Source organism: Xenopus tropicalis, chromosome 7 (genome assembly GCF_000004195.4).
Source record: "Xenopus tropicalis strain Nigerian chromosome 7, UCB_Xtro_10.0, whole genome shotgun sequence".
Lineage (NCBI taxonomy): Eukaryota > Metazoa > Chordata > Amphibia > Anura > Pipidae > Xenopus > Xenopus tropicalis.
Window position 1 is genome coordinate 7242609 of NC_030683.2, and position 27728 is coordinate 7270336.

The 27728-nt window shown below is 45.3% G+C and overlaps 1 protein-coding gene across 1 annotated transcript in view; it reads left to right on the top strand.

Moving 5' to 3' along the window:
- The first annotated feature begins 10825 nt into the window (after window positions 1-10825).
- Window positions 10826-27728, top strand: part of LOC100487578 (alpha-2-macroglobulin-like protein 1) — a 38614-nt gene continuing 21711 nt past the window's right edge. Inside the window, exons 1-13 of the mRNA XM_012953710.2 lie at window positions 10826-10994; window positions 12439-12622; window positions 14380-14539; window positions 15259-15311; window positions 16113-16133; window positions 17483-17645; window positions 19757-19841; window positions 20066-20201; window positions 22161-22272; window positions 22392-22498; window positions 22691-22855; window positions 25269-25475; window positions 26460-26532. Of these exons, the coding sequence (XP_012809164.2) occupies window positions 10927-10994; window positions 12439-12622; window positions 14380-14539; window positions 15259-15311; window positions 16113-16133; window positions 17483-17645; window positions 19757-19841; window positions 20066-20201; window positions 22161-22272; window positions 22392-22498; window positions 22691-22855; window positions 25269-25475; window positions 26460-26532 (1534 nt within the window). The 5' untranslated portion in view covers window positions 10826-10926. The remainder of the gene's footprint in view (window positions 10995-12438; window positions 12623-14379; window positions 14540-15258; window positions 15312-16112; window positions 16134-17482; window positions 17646-19756; window positions 19842-20065; window positions 20202-22160; window positions 22273-22391; window positions 22499-22690; window positions 22856-25268; window positions 25476-26459; window positions 26533-27728) is intronic.

Here is a 27728-nt window from a genome sequence, read left to right on the forward strand (position 1 = left end):
CTTCAACATTAGTCTATGTTCCACATGAGCTATGTAACTCTCTGCTTATTATTCCCCGTAGAGATAACATTGGAGAGGGCCCGGTGAGAGGAACCAGTTCTATCTCTCATAGTCCCACAGTGTGAACACCCCCACACACACAATTTGCCCTCTCCATATAGACCTGTTAGTAGTGCCCCCTTGGGGTGGAGCACTTCAGTGTTAAGAAGGAAACATCCTGGAGGTAAAAGAGGTTGAGGGTTGGGGAGGGGGGGTTGATCTAAGAACAAACAGACTTCTAGAACAGCTCTTAACTTTTTTAAAAAGAACTTTTAGTCATTCAGAGGAACTGAGCAAACACAAAAAGAAATGGCTACTAGTAAGTACATGTACATTTCATGACCGGTAATAAGAGCTTTTGTTCTTATTTAAGTTTCATTGTCCTTTAAAGGAGAAGGAAAGGTTAAAAACTAAGAAAGCTTTATCAGAAAGGTCTATGTAAATACAGCCATAAGCACTCACAGTAATGCTGCACTGAGTCCTCTATCAAAAGAAACACAGGACATTCAGTGCATTAAGCTGCTAAGCAATGCCCTCCTCTTTAAGCAATGCCAGGCAGCGGCTGTAGGGCAAACAAGGTTTTGAGCTGTAGTAAATGGGGCATAGATTCCCGGGAGGGGGGGTTATTCTTCCCCTTTACAGAGCGCTGGTAAGGCCCCATCTAGAATATGCTTTTGGTCTCCAGTGCTCAAACGGGACATTATTGAGTTAGAGAGGGTCCAGAGAAGGGCAACTAAGCTGGTAAAGGGCACGGAAAGTCTCAGTTATGGGGAAAGACTGGCCAAGTTGGGTCTGTTTACACTGGAGAAGAGGCGCTTAAGAGGTGACATGATAACTATATATAAATATATAAAGGGATCATATAATAACCTCTCTAATGTTTTATTTACCAGTAGGTCCTTCCAACGGGCACGAGGGCACCCACTCCGTTTAGAAGAAGGGAGGTTCCATTTAAACATTCGGAAAGGATTTTTTACAGTGAGAGCTGTGAGGTTGTGGGATTCCCTCCCCGAATCAGTCGTACTGGCTGATACATTATATAACTTTATATAGGGGCTGGATGGATTCTTAGCAAGTGAGGGAATACAGGGGTATGGGGGATAGCTCTCAGTACAAGTGAGGGAATACAGGGGTAGGGGGATAGCTCTCAGTACAAGTGAGGGAATACAGGGGTATGGGGATAGCTCTCAGTACAAGTGAGGGAATACAGGGGTAGGGGGGATAGCTCTCAGTACAAGTGAGGGAATACAGGGGTAGGGGAGATAGCTCTCAGTACAAGTGAGGGAATACAGGGGTAGGGGGGATAGCTCTCAGTACAAGTGAGGGAATACAGGGGTATGGGAGATAGCTCTCAGTACAAGTGAGGGAATACAGGGGTAGGGGGGATAGCTCTCAGTACAAGTGAGGGAATACAGGGGTATGGGAGATAGCTCTCAGTACAAGTGAGGGAATACAGGGGGGGCCGTAAGGGGAAGGGAGGGATAGCTCTCAGTACAAGTGAGGGAATACAGGGGTATGGGAGATAGCTCTCAGTACAAGTGAGGGAATACAGGGGTAGGGGGGATAGCTCTCAGTACAAGTGAGGGAATACAGGGGTATGGGGGATAGCTCTCAGTACAAGTGAGGGAATACAGGGGTATGGGAGATAGCTCTCAGTACAAGTGAGGGAATACAGGGGTAGGGGGATAGCTCTCAGTACAAGTGAGGGAATACAGGGTATGGGGAGATAGCTCTCAGTACAAGTGAGGGAATACAGGGGTATGGGGAGATAGCTCTCAGTACAAGTGAGGGAATACAGGGGTAGGGGGGATAGCTCTCAGTACAAGTGAGGGAATACAGGGGTAGGGGAGATAGCTCTCAGTACAAAGTGAGGGAATACAGGGGTAGGGAGATAGCTCTCAGTACAAGTGAGGGAATACAGGGGTAGGGGAGATAGCTCTCAGTACAAGTGAGGGAATACAGGGGTAGGGAGATAGCTCTCAGTACAAGTGAGGGAATACAGGGGTAGGGGGGATAGCTCTCAGTACAAGTGAGGGAATACAGGGGTAGGGGAGATAGCTCTCAGTACAAGTGAGGAATACAGGGGTAGGGAGATAGCTCTCAGTACAAGTGAGGGAATACAGGGGTAGGGGGATAGCTCTCAGTACAAGTGAGGAATACAGGGGTATGGGGGATAGCTCTCAGTACAAGTGAGGGAATACAGGAGTAGGGGGGATAGCTCTCAGTACAAGTGAGGGAATACACGGGTAGGGGAGATAGCTCTCAGTACAAGTGATGGAATACAGGGGTAGGGGAGATAGCTCTCAGTACAAGTGAGGGAATACAGGGGTAGGGGAGATAGCTCTCAGTACAAGTGAGGGAATACAGGGGTAGGGGAGATAGCTCTCAGTACAAGTGAGGGAATACAGGGGTAGGGGGATAGCTCTCAGTACAAGTGAGGGAATACAGGGGTAGGGGAGATAGCTCTCAGTACAAGTGAGGGAATACAGGGGTAGGGGAGATAGCTCTCAGTACAAGTGAGGGAATACAGGGGTAGGGGGGATAGCTCTCAGTACAAGTGAGGGAATACAGGGTTATGGGAGATAGCTCTCAGTACAAGTTGCCCCAGGGACTGGTCCGATTGCCATCTTGGAGTCAGGAAGGAATTTTTTCCCCTCTGCGGCAAATTAGAGAGGCTTCAGATGGGGTTTTTTGCCTTCCTCTGGATCAACTAGTAGTTAGGCAGGTTATATATAGGCATTATGGTTGAACTTGATGGACGTATGTCTTTTTTCAACCCAACTTACTATGTTACTATGTTAAACATTGTCTGTTTCTGTAGCCACGACAAGTAGCTGCTACTAGTAGCTCTGTGTGGCTTCACCCATATACATAGAGTACCTCATACCTGTTTTAACACCTATATTAGTGCTGGGGGTAATAATACACAAAGAATTAGCATTTACCTGTACAAATATACAGTATTAAGAGACAGGGTCGGACTGGGCCGCCGGGACACGAGTTAAATTACACACACTCGGGTGAAGACGTCGGGTGGGGGGCGCTGCGAGGGGGCCCCTCCGGGGGGGGTTGAGAGACTTAGGGGACGCAGCCGGCGGAGGCACCTGCAGGGCGCCTGGGGCGGGAGCCCCGGTGGGCCCTTCACCCCCCAGTCCAACCCTGTTAAGAGATGAAAATGGCAGGTATATGTTTGTAAAAGGAACGACCCCGGGGGGGAATTCTGTGAGGGAATCCCTTCCCCTTCCTCCCCTGCAAGTTCCTGATAAGGAGAGGTTGGTGTTTTTGTATGATTCTCTATTCGCTTATCTAATGGCTCTCCCTGTATCTGCTGCTTTCTCTGTTCAAAATTACCTCACAAACCATGTAAGCAGCTCCTCCCCTCACACAGGGAGCCCCTCCCCTAACTCCCAGGCTCCCTTGCAACAATTTCCTTTCAAAATAAAAACTCTGTGTAACCTCTATTTCAGCTCAATAGCTGCCTTCCCCGACTAGTACTAGTAGAACATGGGTTACACTGTACTCTCTCACCCAGAATGGGCCTTCGCTAAGTGGAAGAGGAAGGGGAGGGGGTTGTGCAACTACACCTCTCTTGCTGCTATGCAGAAAAATAAAAACAGAGGGCGCCAGAGTGGTTCTGGTACAGGCTACACCTGCCTGTATCTAATGCCTCATTCACAGGGCCCTGTTCCCTGCCTATAAACTAAATATTAATGTTGGTACCATCAGATTCTCCTAAATGAGCCCATACGTTATCTCTAAATTGTGGGGGAAAAAATTGTCCTATTTTTGGACTGAAATCCAAACTAACTAAAAGCCTGTTTATGGCGAAACGTGGGTGACAGCCGGTGTGGCCTAACTCCTCAGTATAACAGGGCAAACCCCTGCCAGTACCGGTCTTCACCGACGCCCTTTTGGGGCCCCGGAACTTTCTGCTGCGGAACCTGCACACGTCAGAGTAAGGGCCTGGAGAAACAAAAAAGCATTGCGTTTGGTCAGTTTAACCAATTGTTTTCCGATACCCTCAACATAAAAAAAACGTCTGGTACTGTTGGCAACTAGAAAAACCGTTTAGGAACCTGACGCCACCATTAAAAAAATAGCCTATAAATTAAATATTAATGTTGGCACCATCAGATTCTCCTAAACTAACCCATACGTTATACCTAAATTGTGAAAAAAAAATTGTCCTTGTCTTCCACGTAAAACACTGGACTGGAATTCAAAAAGTCTGTTTATGGCGAACTGTGGGTGACAGTCGGTGTGGCCCTAACTCCTCAGTATAACAGGGCAAACCCCTGCCAGTACCGGTCTTCACCGACGCCCTTTTGGGGCCCCGGAACTAGCTCTGCCCTAACTGCCTTACACCCCTATAGTGGTACTGGGGCTACAGCTGCCCCTATCTAATGCCCCATTAGGGCCCCTGCCCCGGGCTCCCAGCACCCACCCAGCCTGTTCCTTAGTCTGAAGCAAACAGGAAGCTGCCACTCCTTTCCCAGAGCTATAGCAAAGTGAGGCAGGAAGTGGTCACATCCCTGCTAGCCAATAGCACACATACGTACATGAACCCACTTAGATACATTCCCTTCTGCCCAGCGACTAAGGGAACTGAACCTGTAGGGATTTAAAGCCATAGGGGCCATTTAACCCTACGGGTCCCTACATTTGCTTTACTTCTGTTGGTCAAAATGGGAGGCAGTAAAGCTTGTGCCCATAACAGATATAAAGATACAGAGAAGTCAGTGCGCCCCATGCTAGTAGTGATAAATAAATATAACTGAGGCAAAGTGCAAACAGGCCAAACCCCTGTAGGGTCCCACTAACAACACTGCTCCAATCACTTTGTAGGAAATGTGTAATTTCCCCGCACTCTGTGTTATCTATTCTCCATCCAGTTCTATCCAACCGCAATATTCCTTCATTAAACTAACGAAGGGGCGGGACATGCCAGGCACAGAAGCCGGAAGAGGCAGCCGGCAGTGTAAGGGTGCGGGTGGGGAGGGCGAGCGGAACCCAAACCCACCCGCAAGTGATGTGCTGAGGCCCAAATCTGCCAGCCATACATCACTAATAGAAACATAGATAGATAGATAGGTAGATAGATGATAGATAGATAGATAGATAGATAGATAGATAGATAGATGATTGATTGATAGATAGATAGATAGATGATTGATAGATAGATATATAGATAGATAGATAGATAGATAGATAGATAGATAGATAGATGAAAGATAGATAGATAGGTAGATAGATAGGTAGATAGATAGATAGGTAGATAGATAGGTAGATAGATGATCGATAGATAGATAGATAGAGAGATAGATAGATAGATAGATAGTAGACAGATAGATAGATAAATAGATAGATAGAGAGATAGATAGATGATAGATAGATAGATAGATAGATGATAGATAGATGATAGATAGATAGATGATAGATAGATAGATAGATAGATAGATAGATAGATAGATAGATAGATAGACAGATAGATGATAGATAGATAGATAGATAGATAGATAGATAGACAGATAGATGATAGATAGATAGATAGATAGATAGATAGATAGATAGATGATAGATAGATAGACAGATAGATAATAGATAGATAGATAGATAGATAGATAGATAGTAAGTAGACAGATAGATAGATAGATAGATAGATAGATGATAGATAGATAGATAGATAGATAGATAGACAGATAGATAATAGATAGATAGATAGATAGTTGACAGATAGATAGATAGATGATAGATAGATAAATAGACAGATAGATGATAGATAGATAGATAGATAGATAGATAGTAGACAGATAGATGATAGATAGATAGATAATAGATAGATAGATAGATAGATAGATAGATAGATAGATAGTAGACAGATAGATAGATAGATAGATAAATAGATAGATAGAGAGATAGATGATAGATAGATAGATAATAGATAGATAGATAGATAGATAGATAGATATAGATAGATAGATAGATAGATAGATAGATAGATATATAGATAGAGATAGATAGATGATAGATAGATAATAGATAGATAGATGATAGATAGATAGATAGATATAGATAGATAGATAGATAAATAGATAGAGATAGATAGATGATAGATAGATAGATAGATAGATAATAGATAGATAATAGATAGATAGATAGATAGATAGATAGATAGATAGATATGGATAGAGATAGATAGATAGATAGATAGATAATAGATAGATAATAGATAGATAGATAAATAATAGATAGATAGATAGATAATAGATAGATAGATAGATAATAGATAGACAGATAGATAGATAGATAGATAGATAGATAGATAGATATGGATAGAGATAGATAGATAGATAGATAATAGATAGATAGATGATAAATAGATAGATAGATGATAGATAGATAAAAAAAAATGTAGGGACCCGTAGGGTTAAATGGCCCCTATGGCTTTAAATCCCTACAGGTTCAGTTCCCTTAGTCGCTGGGCAGAAGGGAATGTATCTGAGTGAGTTCATGTACGTATGTGTGCTATTGGCTAGCAGGGATGTGACCACTTCCTGCCTCACTTTGCTATAGCACTGGGGAAGGAGCGGCACCTTCCTGTTTGCTTCAGACTAAGGAACAGGCTGGGTGGGTGCTGGGAGCCCGGGGCAGGGGCCCTAATGGGGCATTAGATAGGGGCAGCTGTAGCCCCAGTACCACTATAGGGGTGTAAGGCAGTTAGGGCAGAGCTAGTTGATAGGGAATCAGGATAGAGAATTCCCTGAGGGATCCACTATGGGGTGCGGCGTGGGGGAAGTGAGATTCCTGCCAGTCTGTACTCAGGGGAGTGTCAGTCTGTATTACACTCTCTGGCGCCCTCTGTTTTTATTTTTCTGTAAGGCAGGAGGAGAGGTGTAGTTGCACAACCCCCTCACCTTCCTCTGCCACTTAGCGAAGGCCCATTCTGGGTGAGAGGTACAGTGTAACCCATGTTCTACTGGTACCAGTCCGGGAAGGCAGCTATTGAGCTGAAATAGAGGTTACAGTGCTTTGAAGTTCCTCATATTTTTGTGCAAACAAGGGGCAGAGCAAAGGCAAAATTGACTAAAACTAATCCTTTACTCTTCGTTCCTTCTGGTCCTTACTCTGATGTGTGCAGGTTCCCTGTCAGTTCCGGAGCAGAAAGTTCCGGGGCCCCAAAAGGGCGTCGGTGAAGACCGTACTGGCAGGGGTTTGCCCTGTTATACTGAGGAGTTAGGGCCACACCGACTGTCACCCATGGTTCGCCATAAACAGGCTTTTTAAATTCCAGTCCAGTGTTTTATGTGGAAGAAAAGGATAATATTTTTTTTTCAACGGCAATATTCCTTCATTAAACTAACGAAGGGGCGGGACATGCCAGGTACAGAAGCAGGAAGAGGCAGCCGGCAGTGTAAGGGTGCGGGTGGGGAGGGCGAGCGGAACCCAAACCCACCCGCAAGTGATGTGCTGAGGCCCAAATCTGCCCAACCGGGTTAACCCGCGGGTCCCTCCGTTATCGGGCCAGCCATACATCACTAATAGAAACATAGATAGATAGATAGATGATAGATAGATGATAGATAAATATAGATAGATAGATGATAGATAGATAATAGATAGATAATCGACATAGATGATAGATAGATGATAGATAGATAGATGATAGATAGATAGATGATTGATAGATAGATAATAGATAGATAATCGACATAGATGATAGATAGATAGATAGATAGATAATAGATAATCAACATTGATAGATAGATGATAGATAATAGATAGATAGAGATAGATAGATAGATAATAGATAGATAATCGACATAGATGATAGATAGATAGATAATAGATAGATAATCGACATAGATGATAGATAGATAGATAGATAATAGATAGATAGATAGATAGATGATAGATAGATAGATAGATGATAGTAGACAGATAGATTTTTTTTCTTACATTCAAAGTTTGTATTTGTCCAACCAGCAACAACATATAACCTGTTCATTGGCAACAATTGCCCTGTTTTATATGAGGAGGGTGTGGGGTTTCCACCCAGCCGGTATCTGTTCTGCCCAGCAGGCAGGCCACTAACTAGAATTACACATTTACCGGCCATGTACTCATTGGCAACCCTCCCTATAAATCCCTCCCTGAGTTCATTTGCAATTGGTCTTCACTTTTGAATTTTTTTTTTTTTTTACTAATTTAGCATTTTGTTCAACTGTTTTCCAGTTTGGATTTACAGCAGCTATATGGTTGCTAGGGTCCAATTTACCATAGCAACCAGGCAGTGGTTTGAATGAGGAATATGCATAGGGGAGGGCCTGAATAAAAAAGATAAGGAATAAAAAGTAACAATAACAATAAAACTGGAGCCTCACAGAGCAATAGGGTTTGGCTGCCGGGGTCAGTGACCCCCATTTGAAAGCAGCAAAGTGTTAGTAGTGAAGTAGGCAAACTATAAGAAATAAAAAAAATGAAGACCAATTGAAAAGTTGCTAAGTATTAGCCATTCTATAACATACTAAAGGTTAACTTAAACCTAATGTAAAACAATGTACTGGGGATTGCTAGCTAGGGAACAGGCCCACCCCGGCCATAGACTCTGCACATATAGGGCTGCGCCAGAGAGACAAACAGACTGTGTGAGTGGGCGGAGCCCTGAGTAAAGGCCACAGTCACTCACCCACATATCATTGACCCACACAGTGAGCCAGAGATACACAGCAGCCTTTACTGATCATTAGTAACAGACATGTATCTACTTCTATTTGTATCTGCAAACCACATGACTCCTCTCTTACTATGTTATAAAATGGCCAATTCTAAGCAGCTTTTCAATTGGTCTTCACTTTTTATTGTTTTTTTTTTAATTATTTGCCTTCTTCTTCTTCTGACTCTTTGCAGCTTTCAAATGGGGGTCACTGACCCCGGCAGCCAAACCCTATTGCTCTGTGAGGCTCCAGTTTTATTGTTACTGTTACTTTTTATTCCTTATCTTTCTATGCAACCCCTTTCCTATTCATATACCAGTCACTCTCTAAAACCACTCCCTGGTTGCCAAGGTAAATTGTAGCCTAGCAACCAGAAATTCCAAACTGGAGAACTGCGGAACAAAAAGTAAAATAATTAAGAAAACTAATCTTAACTAAACTAATCATATGAAATGAAGACCAATTGCAAATTGTCTCAGAATAGCACTCGCTACACTCAGTTGTAAGCCCTTATCAGTTATAGTCATTTACTATTCAATACGTTCTCAGAATCCAAGTCCCCGTGTTGCCGAGTTGCGCAGATCACATGACCGCCATCACACATTACCACCTCCGGGACTTTACCATACATGTGCCTTCCTCCTTCACAACCGCAAGCAGAACATCTCATTCGGCATAATGAGTCGTTTAGTTCCAGGCACTAATTAAATGAAGGGAACTGCACACAGGCCAGTAGTATATAGGCCACTGTTAATAGGGGGATACAGCCCCCAGTACCAAAGGGCATGTTAAATAAACTACCTTACGCGTTTCGTACTCCCAAGGTACGTAATCAAAGCCAGTAATCCATCATTGAAATAGTGTTTGATGTGTTACAGCAGAGGTGGCCAAAACGTTGATCGCCGTCCACCAGTCGATCCCCTGTGGACTTCTGGTGGACCACGTCTAAGCCGGGAAGTGCGGTGCAAATTTCACACTAATGCGCACACACTAGAGGGTTTGTCGGTGGCCAATTCACCTACCTGTGTTTTTACAATGTGAGAGAAAACCCATGTAAATGCAGGAACAATATGTAAGGAACAATATGTAAGTATGAGTAAATCTAGAGCAAGTGGATATGCTGAATAATCAAAGAAGACATTTCACTACTCATCCGAGCAGCTTCTTCAGTCCAACTGGCTGGTATGGGAAGCCCTCAGCATATGTACTCTTCCACTAACCCAATCACAATGGCACACTGGGCCATTCTGAAGAGTTACAAAGTGCCATTGTGATGGATTAGTGGAAGAGTACATATGCTGAGGACTTCCCATACCAGCCAGTTGGACTGAAGAAGCTGCTCGGATGAGTAGTGAAATGTCTTCAATGATTACTTACCAAGTCCACTTGCTCTAGGTTAAAGGTGGCCATACACGGCTGATTGTAGCTGCCTTAGACAGATTCAGCAGCTACATGTAGGGGCACAGACGACGGGCCTGCCCGACCGACATCTGGCCTGAAATCGGGGAGATATCAATCGGGCAGGTTAGAAAATTTAGTCGGATCAGGGACTGCATCAACAAACCGACTGCACCTATTACCGGGGCTCTAATTCAATCATTTGGCCCCAGAGCCAAACGACCGAATTAGCCTAAATTTACCCGATATTGCCCACCCGTAGATGGGGATATCGGGAGAAGTTACGCTCACTTGGTGACCTCGCTAAGCGAGCGGATCTTAACGTGTATGGGGACCTTTACTTATACTAGATATACCATGACCTACATGAATATAAATCTTTCCTAGTCAATATACCAAGTCCATGTTTTGGTCAGAATCAATCCCATACCCCAAGTGGTACGTGCACTTATGCTTCTCTGGCGAGTGGTGGCCCTTTCCTGTGTCCATGACCTGAAATGCTCTTTATCTGTAGTAAATCATATCTGTGAGACCCCAACATCGCCCCCGGACAGGGGCCTGTTGTGTTTGTGTAACATTATGTACATTGGGTGATTCTCCTTTCTGTTAGTTTATTACTGTCGCAATCTGGAATTCTGGCACTAAAGAGAGAACTCTTGTCCTCCCTAGACCAGTCCCATTCCCTAGACCATGCCCACGTCTGTTCCCGAGGGTATAAGGCTCAGGGGGCAGAGCAGAACCCAGCAGTACGGTGGAGGTGCATGAAGGACACACCATGAAGGTTCTTCTGATCTCAGTCTGTCTGTCCATCCTGGACTTTGGCGCTGCAGAACCACCACAAGCGTAAGGAGTTCTGGGGTTTATTATAGGGGTTGTCCACCTTTCAGTTAGCTTTTACCATGATGTAGAGAGTAATATTCTGAGACAGTTTGCAATTGGTCTTCATTTTTTATTATTTGTACTTTTTTAGTTATTTCACTTTTGTTCAGCAGCTCTCCAGTTTGGAGTTTCAGCAGCTATCTGGTTGCTAGGCTCTGTATTATCTTAGCAACCAGGGAGTGGTTTGTATGGGAGACTGGTATATGAACAGGAGAGAACCTAAGTTGAAAAAAAGGTATAAAAAGTAACAATCACAATAAAACTGGAGCCTCACAGAGCAATAGCTTTTTAGCTGCTGGGGTCAGTGACCCCCATTTAAAAGCTGGAGAAGAAGAAGGCAAATAATTAAAAAACTGTAAGAAATAAATAATGAAGACCAGTTAAAAGTTAAAAGGTTGCTTAGAATTGGCCATTCTATAACATACTAACAGTTAACGTAAGGGTAAACCCCCCCATTGATCGCTTTCGAGTTGGAAATATTGCACCATGAAAGTTCTCCAACATTTTGCACTTTGCACTTATTTATTACATGTGCCTTATAATTCCCTTGTGTGCACACCCACCTCTGAACTTAAATGGGGCAATGATAAATATTGTAATTGAGTTTATTTGCTTTAAATGCTCTTTACCCTTAGACTGCCTTACAAACCTGTATGAGCCGCCTCTGCCTGGGTACTGGGGATCGGCAAGCCCTTAGTAAGTAGGCAGAGATTGGCTTGTTGGTGGTGGAACAGGAGGATGTATTGGCAGCAAGGACTCCCTATTCCTCGAGATCAGAGAATACCAGGCTATCTGTGCAGCAAGGGGTCGCCGACCCTAGCAACCAGCCAGACACTGCACCTGCTATCTGCTAATCAGCCGATATTGAATGCTAAATTACAAAACCATGAAACAGATAAATTACACTGAATTATAACATTTGAAATGGTACTAATGAATAAAGGGAAATGGTAAAAACACTATTGCATTTAATAACCTTGTGTTGAACGGAGGCCCCCAGGCACCGCAGCGCTGATCAGTGACCCCAAGGTGCCTGGTTTCCATCGTACAACCCATAGATCATAGCATGGGGAATGTAGTATCTACAGTAATCAGCAGAATTGCTCAGTTTTGTAAATAATCAGCAACAAATTTATTCTTTTGTACATTTCATTTCCACCCGTGTATGAATGGGAAACATGTATGTAGCTGGTCATATGCAGACTAATAACAGCCTCAGTACAAGTGGCTTCTGGGTAGAGATGCCCCTTAGGTTTCCATTGGTGCCATACAGTCCCACTCGCACAGCTCACACTCATTCCCCAGACTGCCCTGGGTCTATGTGCAGAGACATATAGTTATACAGTGGGGCACACACTGGGTACTGTTGTGTTACTGACCCTCTTGTGATTGTGTTGTGCCCACGCAGCCATTTTATGATCACAGTTCCAGCTCAGCTCATTCACCCCTCCAAGGAGGAAGCCTGCGTTACCTTACTCCAGCTCAAGGGGGCAGTGTCTCTCAGGATGGAGCTGCACAGGGATGACCATCACCAAGTGGTGGCTGATGACAAGATAACGACTGAGAGTTTTACCCACTGTTACCCCTTTAAGGTGAGTACTTACCCTCTAATTAAACTCCTGCCGCTTTCTCAGTGACCCACAAACAATTTCTGCTTTAGGTCTGATTTCAAGCAATCCTTTCTATATATTTCTGTTTATGTTGACTCCATATCCTTGCCCTGTAATCAGCCACTGCTTGAGTTACTGGGGGTCATTTATAAATGCACGAGTGGTTGATTCTTCAGCGAGTACTCGCGCCAATAAGTAATGCGCTCGAGGAAGATGATGCGCCCTGTGATGTCATCGTTGGCGCTAAAATTCAAATGTTTAATCCCCTGCGCCCAGTGATTCAGTGCCCGTATAGTCATAGTTCCTGGGTGTGTTTTGTTACTGATTCTGTTACCGACCTGCCTGTTACTGAGCTTGTTTGAACTCTGCCTGGACTGACCAATTGCCTGCAACTTGACCTTGCTTGTATTCTACCCCACCAACTCCTGCTGTTTCCCCCTGCCTTCCCCTTGGCTACGAATTGGCCCCTTTGCTTGCCCAGAACCCTCGTCCTGTTCCTCTCACATTAAGACCTGGCGGCATCTGAGTAGCTGAGGGCTCCTCCCGAAGCCAAAGGCGGTTGCTATAGGCAGAAGAGCGAGCTGAGACCGGGATCTTGACATTGGTTCTGGGTTTACGGTGCCAGTCGTGACACTACCATTAGTGTGTTCTAGACCCACCCACTGCTTGAGTTACAGACTCACTGCTTCTCCCCCTGCAAGTCACCATTAGTGTGTTCTAGACCCACCCACTGCTTGAGTTACAGACTCACTGCTTCTCCCCCTGCAAGTCACCATTAGTATCTTCCAGACCCACCCACTGCTTGAGTTACAGACTCACTGCTTCTCCCCCTGCAAGTCACCATTAGTGTGTTCTAGACCCACCCACTGCTTGAGTTACAGACTCACTGCTTCTCCCCCTGCAAGTCACCATTAGTATCTTCCAGACCCACCCACTGCTTGCGTTACAGACTCACTGCTTCTCCCCCTGCAAGTCACCATTAGTGTGTTCTAGACCCACCCACTGCTTGAGTTACAGACTCACTGCTTCTCCCCCTGCAAGTCACCATTAGTATCTTCCAGACCCACCCACTGCTTGAGTTACAGACTCACTGCTTCTCCCCCTGCAAGTCACCATTAGTATCTTCCAGACCCACCCACTGCTTGAGTTACAGACTCACTGTTGCTCCCCCTACAAGTCACCATTAGTATCTTCCAGACCCACCCACTGCTTGCGTTACAGACTCACTGTTGCTCCCCCTACAAGTCACCATTAGTATCTTCCAGACCCACCCACTGCTTGAGTTACAGACTCACTGCTGCTCCACCAAAATCTCTGAATAGCTTAACTTTCAGTCAGTAGGACAAATCATTTGAGATAATGACCCATTAGAGACAGCTTCACAATTTGTACTGCCCCCTAGAGTATTTTCTAACCAGTGTTGCCCATAGAAAAGATAAATGCATGTTGCACCATGTTAAGCCAAATGCACTAAAAAGCCTGCCCCATCTGTAATTGTGGCTGTGTAGGATGATTGCCCTACAGCTTATGGCTTTGACACGTGACAACAACCAACCTAGTTTGAGTTTTAGCATCAACTGATCATGATCCTGGGCAAGTTACTGTAAAAACTCTTTGTGACTCCATTGCTTCTCAGATATTATTCTTTCTTAATAAACTCGCTAAACATAATCTAGCTATCTAGCTATGGTCATGGAGAACCTCATGAGATCCACCTTTGTGCCTACATATCTTGGCAGGTCCCTGCTGCAGAAGAAGACAGGGAGGTATGGCTCTTCCATGTATCAGCAGAAGGAGACAATATTAACATCAATCAGACAAAGAAGGTTCTCATAATGGAGCAAATGTATGTCACCCTCATCCAGACGGACAAACCGATGTACAAGCCCGGCCAGATAGGTACGATTTTATATAGCAAAACAGAGGAAGAGGGATCTCATAGCATTATGTATAGAAGAACAATGACACAATGAAAATGTTTCTGACCACATATGGGCAATAAAAATATGGAGGAGGTAAGGGTGTGCTGGGTGAACTTACCTTTGGGGCAATTTGTCCACTGTGCTTGTAATAGTTTTTAAAGGGGCAGTTCAACTTCTTGTATGATGTAGAGACTACCATTCTGAGACAATTTGCAATTGGTCTTCATTATTTATTATTTGCGGGTTTTGAGGTATTTAGTTTCTTGTTGAGTAGCTCTTTAGTTTGCGTCTTCGACAGCTATCTGGTTGCTAGGGTCCAATTTAACCTAGCAACCAGGCAGTGGTTTGAAAGGTAGACAGGGATATAAGTAGTGGAGGGTAGGAAGGTCTAAATAGAAAGATAAAGTAACAATAACAATACAATTGGAGCCTCACAGAGGATTGTTTTTTGGTTGCCGGGGTCAGTGACCCCCATTTGAAAGTTGGAAAGAGTCAAAAGAGAAAGGTATAATAACTTAAAAACTATAACAAATAAATAATGAAGACCAATTGAAAACTCGCTAAGAACATGCCATTCTATAATGTACTTAAAGTTATCTGAAGGTGAACCACCCCATTATACACCTGATGAAGCCCAACCTGCTTGACGAAGGGTGCGTTGAATGAGTCGTTTTTCATTTTATTATGTCTTTCCAGTGAATTTCCGAGTGGTGACTCTGGGTAAGGATTTTCACGCTCAAGACGATAAGGTGATTTTTCTTTTGCCTTTATATTTCAGCACGGGGAATAGATATGATGAATCCTTATCGTTCTGCTTAGGGGCTTGAGGTTGAGATGTTGGAGACCAAAAGACAGAAAGAGTTACATTGGGCAGCAAATAAACCAATAAAAAAGGGATAAGGCTTTACCGACCACTCTACTACTACAGAGGTTTCCAATGATACCTTGGGATATACTCTTACTGGGGGGGGGGGGGCTCTATATATGTCCAACTCTTGTGGTGTGAAAATATAATCCTGATATAAATAGAATAAAACTCTAGGAAGAGAGCTTAGATAATATAACTGGTATACCCCAAGAGATCACTTGGTATAGCCAGGGCTCCATCTCATAATCCCAAAAAAGGGGGTAATGTAAAGAAAAAAACATTTAAACAAGTTGGGGTATCCAACCCCAACCAACCAGTTATTTGCTTTCAAACAGGTGACAGTAAATGCTACTTACTGATTGGCTGATATAGGTTAGTTGGCGCCAACTTCATAACATTAATTACATTGTACCATTATGGGATATAAGGCAATCGGGTAACAAGACTGTAAGTAAGAACTCAATGTTTCAGGGTTCAGTGAAGACCAAGGAAGGTCTGTAGTAGGGCCCAGTTATGGAGGTGAAAGATGTTTAGGGGTGTAGGGCAGTATGAAAGCTCAGGGTTTATCAGACTCTCCCTGTGATTAACATGAATAACGCAGGTTTATTGTGTTTGCTGGTGCTTCTGTATTAATGTAATGTATAGTAACACCTTGCTCATATAATATCTTCCTCTCTTGCAGTACCCATTGGTGGAGCTGCTGGTAAGAACCACAAACGTCTTCTACCTATTCATTACTAGGGAGCCCCGTCCCTCTCTCTCCCTGTCTATCTGTCTGTCTATTTTGGAAAATATCAACAATCTATAGAATGTAATGCCTGGGGATTATATCGGGGGATTATATAGAGCAGGGCCCGGGGGTTACACCCGCGTGGGGGGGGAGGGAGCCAGTGTATGGAACCCAGGGCCCGGGGGATTACACCCGCGTGGGGGGAGCCAGTGTATGGCATTCAGGCCCTGAGGGATTAGACTGGTGGGGAGGGGAAAGTAGGTGTATGGAACACAGGGCCCAGGGGGTTAACACCAGTGGGGGGTGAAGCCGGTGTATGTCATGACAGGCCCCGAGGGATTACACCTGCAGGGGGGAAGTCGGTGTATGGAACGTAGGGCCCAGGGACTATATCAAAGGACAGTCAGTATATAGAATGCAGTGCCCGGGGATTATATCGGGGGACAATCAGTATATAGAATGCAGTGCCTGGGGATTATATCAGGGGACAGTCAGTATATAGAATGCAGTGCCCGGGGATTATATCGGGGGACAGTCAGTATATAGAATGCAGTGCCTGGGGATTATATCGGGGGACAGTCAGTATATAGAATGCAGTGCCTGGGGATTATATCGGGGGACAGTCAGTATATAGAATGCAGTGCCTGGGGACTATATCGGGGGACAGTCAGTATATAGAATGCAGTGCCTGGGGACTATATCGGGGGACAGTCAGTATATAGAATGCAGTGCCCGGGGATTATATCGGGGGACAGTCAGTATATAGAATGCAATGCCCGGGGATTATATCGGGGACAGTCAGTATATAAAATGCAGTGCCTGGGGATTATATCGGGGACAGTCAGTATATAGAATGCAGTGCCCGGGGATTATATCGGGGGACAGTCAGTATATAGAATGCAGTGCCCGGGGATTATATCGGGGGACAGTCAGTATATAGAATGCAGTGCCCGGGGATTATATCGGGGGACAGTCAGTATATAGAATGCAGTGCCCGGGGATTATATCGGCGGACAGTCAAGTGATTGACGTGTGATTTTCCAATTCCAATGCTTAACTTGGCAATTCTTTTGTGCCAAAAAGATATTTTGAGGCTCTCTTTCAGCCATGAAGTGTAAGATTCCCCAGTGGGTAACAACTACATGTGCCCTTACAGTAAAGGCCAATCTGTTTTTTTGAAAAGCAACCCACCCCAGTATTTGTTTTTATCCCACCCAAAGAGTATTCTGATGTCCTTCCTCTGCAGGAACCTACAAACCCATAGACCAACCCCATTGTTCCTTCTGCTACAACTGGGAACAGATTTTGTTTTCCATTAACAGGACCCAAACGACAACCGTATTGGCCAATGGTTGGATGTGGCTCCCACCCAGGGAATCGCAGACTTTTCATTTCGCTTAGCAGAAGAGGTGGAGCTGGGACGGTACAAGATCAATATCCCTTCCACTGAACGTTCAAGCCAAAGCTTTATTGTGGCAGAATATGGTAGGTTGGATTTCAACTAGACAGGGGGAAAGGAGGCTTAAACATAGGAAGGGGAGAGCAGGGAGACAGCTCCAGTCCAGGTAGGTGGAGAAACAGTTTCTCCTTCAGCACAATATACAGTATTTTCCTGCGTTGAGTCTCAGACTGGAGGCTTGGTCAGTAGGTTGTTCCAGCAGAAAATTGTTGGGTAGTAGGAGCAGTGATTTGGAAGCTTGTGGCACTGGGGTGAACTGAAACTTCCTGAAGTTTCCTGAAAAAAGGCGTAACCTCACTAACAATATATGGAAATGGATGGAAACTAGGAGAGTAAGAACACTTCCTTAGGAAGAATGAAGAAGCATTAGGGGCACTGGGTGGTGGTGGTTAGTGAGAGTGAAAATCTATAGAAGGCCTGGTTGATATGGGGAGGAATGGGAAATGATGCTGAAAGTTTGATGGCAGATTAGAAGAGTGAAAAGACTCAAGGGACAAATGGAGGAAACAGAGAAGCTAGTGGAACACAATGTAGAGGTTAAGAAGGGTAAAATGTTGAGGAACACTTGATGAAGGTTAGTAGGAGATGAAAATAGTGGAGAACTAGATTAACATAAATGAGAGTAAAGAGACCTAGAGAATAAGGGACATGGTCTGGCATGTGGGGCACTGGATGGGAGTTAATCAGTGCCTCATATGGAACACTGGATGGAGATAGAGTAGTGCCTCATATGGAACACTGGATGGAGATAGAGTAGTGCCTCATATGGAACACTGGATGGAGATAGAGTAGTGCCTCATATGGAACACTGGATGGAGATAGAGTAGCGCCTCATATGGAACACTGGATGCAGATAGAGTAGCGCCTCATATGGAACACTGGATGCAGATAGAGTAGCGCCTCATATGGAACACCGGATGCAGATAGAGTAGCGCCTCATATGGAACACCAGATGGAGATAGAGTAGCGCCTCATATGGAACACCGGATGGAGATAGAGTAGCGCCTCATATGGAACACCGGATGGAGATAGAGTAGCGCCTCATATGGAACACTGGATGGAGATAGAGTAGCACCTCATATGGAACACTGGATGGAGATAGAGTAGCGCCTCATATGGAACACTGGATGGAGATAGAGTAGGGCCTCATATGGAACACTGGATGCAGATAATGAGTAGCGCCTCATATGGAACACCGGATGGAGATAGAGTAGCGCCCTCATATGGAACACCGGATGGAGATAGAGTAGCGCCTCATATGGAACACCGGATGGAGATAGAGTAGCGCCTCATATGGAACACCGGATGGAGATAGAGTAGCTCTTCATATGGAACACCGGATGGAGATAGAGTAGCGCCTCATATGGAACACCGGATGGAGATAGAGTACCGCCTCATATGGAACACCGGATGGAGATAGAGTAGCGCCTCAATATGGAACACTGGGTGGAGATAGAGTAGCGCCTCATATGGAACACTGGATGGAGATAGAGTAGCGCCTCATATGGAAACACTGGGTGGAGATAGAGTAGCGCCTCATATGGAACACTGGATGCAGATAGAGTAGCGCCTCATATGGAACACTGGATGGAGATAGAAGTAGCGCCTCATATGGAACACTGGGTGGAGATAGAGTAGCGCCTCATATGGAACACTGGATGCAGATAGAGTAGCGCCTCATATGGAACACTGGATGGAGATAGAGTAGCGCCTCATATGGAACACTGGATGGAGATAGAGTAGCGCCTCATATGGAACACTGGATGGAGATAGAGTAGCGCCTCATATGGAACACTGGATGGAGATAGAGTAGCGCCTCATATGGAACACTGGATGGAAATAGAGTAGCGCCTCATATGGAACACTGGATGGAGATAGAGTAGCGCCTCATATGGAACACTGGATGGAGATAGAGTAGCGCCTCATATGGAACACTGGACGGATTGTAAAGAAGATTTAGCTTTTCATTGCATAATTTAAATGTAGTTCTAATCCTCTGCATCTTAAATAGGGATGTATAATATTATTCATGTGATATCAATAACAAGTATTGCACGACCCCATCACATTCCCTCGCCTCTACTTTCCCCTCTGTATCCCCTGGCAAACAGCTTCTTGTCATATTTGTCTTTTCCAGTCCTCAAAAGATTTAAAGTCGATATCCATGCACAAGAAGACGTCTCTCCGACTGATGATTCCTTTCATTTGGAAGTTTGTGGCAGGTGTGTACAGTCCCCGAGGGGGCATTTTTGTACGGCATTAATGGAAGCCCCACTTGTGGTCACATGGTCCTACCAGCTTCTTGTGGAAACACAAAGTATTAACAACGTTTGGTCTACATGACGTATCTTTAAGTTGTACTCCTGGTTGGTTGGTACTCCTGGTAACGACATCCGCCTGCAGCAGAAGGGACTCCCCATTGTAAATCTTTTCTGTATTTTTGCAGTTACACCTACGGGAAGCCAGTGCGGGGAGTTATGAACATCACAGTTTTTCCTTTGAATATTGCATGGTGGAGGCTTTATTATGGTGATTTTGACCGAGAACCAACTGAGGAACTTATGCCCACGATGCAAGGCCGTGTACGTAACATAAAATAGTAACATAGCAAGTTAGGTTGAAAAAAGACACACATCCATCAGGTTCAAACATAATGCCTATATATAACCGTGTATGGTGGATCAACGAGATGACCGATATTACAAGAGCTTTGGATATTGGTTGTCTCGTCAATTGGGCAGGTGGAGGTACAATCCCTATTGTTTCTACCTCCATATCTGATGATTCAGCCCTGTACGTCAATGGAGGGAACAAACGATCTTTCCTATGACCAATGGTCACAGGAAAACTAATTGGTACGTGTATGGCCACCTTAAAGCTGGCCATACACGTGGCGATCTGATGATGTTTCGTACGACCATCGGTCGCACGAAACATCGTCAGATCCGCCACACACCATTCAGGGCTGAATCGGCAGGTAAGGAGGTACAAACAATAGGATTTCTACCTCCTTCTGCCGATTCAGCTCTGAAGTGAGAATTTTGGTCAGGCACCTTCTATGGCCCCCGATCAAAATTTTCAAACTGGTCCGATCGGCGAGTCGGCCGATATCAGCAGCTTCCTGCGATACCGACTCGCCGACATACCATACACGCACCGAATATCGTACAAAACGAGGTTTCATACGATATTATCGGTGCGTGTATGGCCACCTTAAGGCACAACAAAGCCCCCACTGAAATGGTTTAGACTTTAGAAGTTGCCAACTGGTCCTGAGTTTCAATATTTTCATACTGTTGACTCAATGCCCATGTTGAAATCCAAAAATACTTTGAGGGGTGATCACAATCTTCACAAATAAGGGGTAAATCTTAGCAGTAGTAAAGATGGGCCCGGGTGCTCATGCCCCAGACCTTTCAGCTTAGGGAGCCATCATGGGAAAATCATATGAAGAGTAATGCAGGCAGGCACCCCGGATACTCAAAAAATGTAGAAAAAAGCAGCCATAATATGAGTAAAAAAAGTTGTAAAAAAACAAAGGAAGCCTTACGCGCTTAATCATAGGCTCATGGGTGCTCATAGGTGCCTCTGATTAAGTACCCTGTGGTACGAAACGCGTAAGGCTTCCTTTGTTTTTTACATATGGACTAAATAAAATTTAAACTTTTTTTTACTACAATTATGGCTGCTTTTTTCTACATTTTTTGAGTATCCGGAGTGCCTGCCTGCATTACTCTTCATATGATTTTCCCTCAATGTCCATGTTGTTTGGCTAATTGCCTTTTATAATCATTTTTATTGAAGGGACCAGTAACCCTAAAAATGTCCTTGTCCATCGTATTTTCAGCTCTCTTGTATCCAGGCGTTTCCATCTGATGCCTAAATAAGCCCTAACTAGCACTGTATTTACTTGATATAAATATATATATTTTCTTGACCTTCCCCCAAATAGCCTGCAATATAAAACTGTTCCTAAACCTAATGCTTTATAGAAAAGATAAAGAAGAATTAGTATCATTAGTATTATAATAGTATTCCATGCAATACCCTTACGCTAGCATTAGGAGTGGCAGCAAGACAGATTGCCCTGTGTGCTACTGGCCTTTTCTTTCCTCCCCCCCCCCCCCCCCCCACTGCAGTTTCTCCTTCTCCCACATTCTCTATAACAGTGATCCCCAACCATTGGTTGCTCACCAACCCTTTGGATTTTGCTCCCAGAGGCCTCAATGTAGGGGCTCATTTTTGAATATCTGGCTGGGAGGCAGGTGTTGTGGCATAAAACCCAGTGTAAAGCCAAACAGAGCCTTTCTATAGGCTACCAGTCTACATAGGGGCTACCAAATAGCCAATAATAGCTCTTATTTACACCCAAAGGAACTTTTTCCATGCTTGTGTTGCTCCCCAACACCTTTTCCATTCAAATGTGGCTCATGGGTATAAAAGGTTGGGCATCCCTGCTCTATAACAACACTCACTTTCTCCTTATCCCTCAGCCCATTTTTCTCACATTTATACATCTCTTCCACTCTTTGGCCTTACAGACAGATGACCGCGGCTGCTTTACCAAGGACATTGACCTTCACCCTTTCAATGTCTCAACGAACCCCAGAGTGAAAATAGTAATACTTGCATTACTGACAGAAGACAACACTGGTAGGTTTGTATATAAACTGTGTGTCAAGCTCTGCTCAAGGCTTTGCTCACAAACACCTCTTTGGGTTATTGGCTATTGGACATTTTTATATATCAAACTCATTGATGTCTCCCTTCAGGTCTTGAAGAGTCTGGATCCCATTTTATCGAGTTCACGGATCATCAAACTGTAGAATTTGTTAATCTTGACAGCTACTATCAGAAAGGCATCCCATTCACTGGTATGGTGAGTGAGACGAGACCTCAGGGGTGGGTGGAACAATAATCATGTGGGGGTATGACTATGTAGCACAGCCACTGTAATGACCTCAGTGAATCCCCAATATATGGCAACATGCTGGATCAGTGACTTAATGCCCCCTGCCCTGGCGCTAGTAATCTTGCAGAAACATCTTCTCAAGTTATTTCTCTCTCTTAGCTGAAAGCTAGAACCCTAAAAAGGGAGCCCAGAAAGAATGAAAAGGTCTACCTCGTGGTGAATGTGGATGAAGTGGACACCAACATAACTCTGGAGACAGATGCGAATGGAATTGCTCGGTTTACTCTCGACACTTCCGAATGGAACGATATGGTGTCACTGACGGTACGAATGCCCTTATAACAGATAAGCCCGGGTGGGTTCCACCGCTGCAGGGGTCTATTTTTCCCATTAAACAAATAATGAATGTATTGTAAAATCACAAAAGGCACTACTTTCCAAAATTCTCAGTATAGGTCAGGCAATGTGAGTGACATTTATACTAACAATAGATGTACCTGTCCAGAGAGAGATGGAGGCTGAGTGATACAAACAGAAACATGAATTAAGCAAAAAGATTAATGCTACCTACAGAAGGGTAGTCATACTCTGGTCAGTATAAGAGGATAATGCCCAAGGTGATAGAGAATTAGTAACCAGAGATGCGCCTGGCATAGGGTGGCAGAGGTGACCAGTATATACAGAATGAGTAACCACAGAGGGACCCTGTTCATACAGAATAAGTGTGCAAAGGTGAATCCCACCCATACAGATGGTAAGTGGGGTCATACAGAATGAGCAACCACAGAGGGACCCTGCCCAGACAGAGGGGAAGGTGAGGGGCACATACAGAATGGGGAGACACAGAGGGACCCTGCCCAGACAGAGGGGAAGGTGAGGGGCACATACAGAATGGGGAGACACAGAGGGACCCTGCCCAGACAGAGGGGAAGGTGAGGGGCACATACAGAATGGGGAGACACAGAGGGACCCTGCCCAGACAGAGGGGAAGGTGAGGGGCACATACAGAATGGGGAGACACAGAGGGACCCTGCCCAGACAGAGGGGAAGGCGAGGGGCACATACTTAATGGGGAGACACAGAGGGACCCTGCCCAGACAGAGGGGAAGGCGAGGGGCACATACTTAATGGGGAGACACAGGAGGGACCCTGCCCAGACAGAGGGGAAGGTGAGGGGTACATACAGAATGGGGAGACACAGAGGGACCCTGCCCAGACAGAGGGGAAGGTGAGGGGCACATACAGAATGGGGAGACACAGAGGGACCCTGCCAGACAGGGGAAGGCGAGGGGCCACATACTTAATGGGAGGACACAGAGGGACCCTGCCCAGACAGAGGGGAAGGTGAGGGCACATACCAGAATGGGGAGACACAGAGGGACCCTGCCCAGACAGAGGGGAAGGCGAGGGGTACATACAGAATGGGGAGACACAGAGGGACCCTGCCCAGACAGAGGGGAAGGTGAGGGGCACATACAGAATGGGGAGACACAGAGGGACCCTGCCCAGACAGAGGGGAAGGTGAGGGGCACATACAGAATGGGGAGACACAGAGGGACCCTGCCCAGACAGAGGGGAAGGTGAGGGGCACATACAGAATGGGGAGACACAGAGGGACCCTGCCCGGACAGAGGGGAAGGCGAGGGGCACATACTTAATGGGGAGACACAGAGGGACCCTGCCCAGACAGAGGGGAAGGTGAGGGGCACATACAGAATGGGGAGACACAGAGGGACCCTGCCCAGACTGAGGGGAAGGTGAGGGGCACATACAGAATGGGGAGACGCAGAGGGACCCTGCCCAGACAGAGGGGAAGGTGAGGGGCACATACAGAATGGGGAGACACAGAGGGACCCTGCCCAGACAGAGGGGAAGGTGAGGGGCACATACAGAATGGGGAGACACAGAGGGACCCTGCCCAGACAGAGGGGAAGGTGAGGGGCACATACAGAATGGGGAGACACAGAGGGACCCTGCCCAGACAGAGGGGAAGGCGAGGGGCACATACTTAATGGGGAGACACAGAGGGACCCTGCCCAGACAGAGGGGAAGGTGAGGGGCACATACAGAATGGGGAGACACAGAGGGACCCTGCCCAGACAGAGGGGAAGGCGAGGGGTACATACAGAATGGGGAGACACAGAGGGACCCTGCCCAGACAGAGGGAAGGTGAGGGGCACATACAGAATGGGAGACACAGAGGGACCCTGCCCAGACAGAGGGGAAGGTGAGGGGCACATACAGAATGGGGAGACACAGAGGGACCCTGCCCGGACAGAGGGGGAAGGCGAGGGGCACATACTTAATGGGAGACCAGAGGGACCCTGCCCAGACAGAGGGGAAGGTGAGGGGCACATACAGAATGGGGAGACACAGAGGGACCCTGCCCAGACTGAGGGGAAGGTGAGGGGCACATACAGAATGGGGAGACGCAGAGGGACCCTGCCCAGACAGAGGGGAAGGCGAGGGGCACATACTTAATGGGGAGACACAGAGGGACCCTGCCCAGACAGAGGGGAAGGTGAGGGGCACATACAGAATGGGGAGACACAGAGGGACCCTGCCCAGACTGAGGGGAAGGTGAGGGGCACATACAGAATGGGGAGACACAGAGGGACCCTGCCCAGACAGAGGGGAAACTGAGGTACATAAGAAATGAGTAACCATAGCGGTGTAGTGCCTGGTAACAGATCACAATAGCTAATTCATCCCTCTGTTCTCTTGTTTTTCTCTTCAGGGGAAATTTTCATTGGAAGATGGAGATGATATGTTCGTAGCATTAAACTGGCTCTTTCCATTCTACTCTGAGAGTAACAGCTTTCTGAAAGTACAAACTGTTGCAGAAGATTTGCTATGTTCCACCAAGCAGTCGGTGTCAGTCGAGTACACGATTGATAAAAACGAACTGGACCCTGAATCAGATCACCTCTCTTTCTTCTACATTGTAAGTCTGTGCTCTCTCCCACTTGCCTCCTGAAAATCTGCTCAGATGGAACCCGAGCCAATTAATTGATCTAATCAATGGGAAAACAATGTCCCATGATCTGTCATCCAATTATCTATCATCTACTAGTTCAGCCATAAACAGGTAGCTGTGGCCAGCTCGAGTTAATCTACTCATTTGGTGGGTCGTCTATAGAGAGAGAAATGGGAATAACTGGAATCACTTCAGTATCTTTAGATTTCTTATTCCTGTGGCAGGGAGAGGTGTTAGACTATTGCATTTTATTTCCCGGTAGTCTCAACTGATCCAGTGGGAAAGCAGTCTGCCCAAACTCATAGCTCCTAAGGTGTCCATAAATGGACAAATGTTTGGACAAGAAGGCCATATACGTATATCTGCCAGACTGTATAGGCGCATATATGGCAGGCACTGGAACTCAAGTAAATGTGCTCAGGTTCCTCTGCATCTTTGTAGTTATACATACAGTATGTGAATAGGAGGAGGCCATTGAATTCCTGGCTAATTTATGGACCCTATGTGTATAACCACCTGTAGATTTCTCGAGTAGGTTTCTGGTTCCTACTGTATCTCTCCATAGCTCCAATAAACAAAGTCCAAGGCCTCAATTTTTTCACTGGAAGAGCTGTCCATCATTAAGGTTCACGTTTGGGACAACATACACCATTTAGGATCCTATTATTTTTAGTTCAATTTGCAGCTCTTCAGTTGTGGTTCAGTCTCTACTGCTACCATGTCCTGACAGCCTCCAGTAATAGGTATTCTCGAACTGTCCCGCAATCGCAGGCCTTTTCCAAATGAGATATGAGGCACAGTGGAACTTCTTGCCATGCAGAGTAAAACCGGGTTGGTCATTCCTTTAAACTTCTTTTGTATGGATAAGTATCCGGTCATCTGGAAAGCGACAGCTTTCAGGGCTTGGAGGTCTAAACTAAAAGATAATTGACTGTCCCTCTTGTTCTACAGCTTATGTCTAAAGGAGAAATCATTACCAATAAAGAACATAAAGTGGACGTGCCGAACCTGCCAAGTGGCCCCAGTAAGTATAAGTCACAACAAGGGCTTTTTATATTAACACACAGGGAAGCTATACTGATTGGACAACAGTCCTACTGTGTATATATCCCAAAGATAACTCAGATGAAGAACATCACTGCTACATCCAGTTCTCTGGAAGTCTCCTTTGGAACCCAAAGCCCAATACACTGGGTTACTGTCAAATATTCTGTTATAGTTCGTTCTTTTTCCTTTGTATTTAGTATCCATCCTCCTCTAATATTCTAGGTAGGGTGATGAGAAGCTGCCATTTTGCTTGCCAAGTGACAGCTATGATTGAGGGACGGTTAGGTGGAGAGTCGCGGCAACAGGTGACTGTAAGATAGAAGCTAGTCGTACAGAAAAGTGCTGAAAAAGATACCATTTGCAAAAACAGCCAGTGTAATTGTGCAGCTACAAATTCTATAGATTCCTGCAACCAAAAAATTATACGTTTCACAAAAAGATGTCTGAACCTATTGAGACCAACACCCCTGTCTCTCCCCTCCTGATGGCCCAGAAGAAACATATCCCCAACATGGTGATGTCAACTGGCAAGTGGCTAATTCCAAGAGGTCTATGACAGCATGCCCAAATACACCCAATTATGCCCTGAAATTCCCCATTACCCCCTGACCGCACCCCTAGCTCTTTTGTATAAATGCTTCTGAGACAGAACCCGATTGTTACAGTGCTGGGGTATTCCAGAAACTGTTAAACCAATACATCAAGTGACTCTTGATCTCTGGGAATGGGCCCTCGTGGAAGGGGGTTCCAGAAATGTAACTTTCAGGTTGAGTAAATCAGTTGGGTGGTAAAAACTGATTAACCTTAATTTGCAAGAATGTAAAACAGATCTCTTACACAAAAGACAGAGATGATAAAGTACAACCTTCCAATCAGGGGCCAGTAATCAGTCTTGGGACTTGAAAATGTCCAACCCCAATCATCAGATCCTACAAGTGGAACCTAGGTGGGAAGACATCGACCCCCTAGGTCTGTACACTTGCCACCCTATTCTGGACTCTATTGTGCCTCTAATTCGTATGCTTTCCTTGTGGGAGCATCTGGATGCTCATTAACTACCATGACCCTAACTCTCACTCATTGAGTGAGCTCTAACATTCCTCACACTAGCTTTTCCCACTGGGCCTACTTCTGCCCAGGCTCATCCACCCTCCTGCACAGGTGGAATCCAAG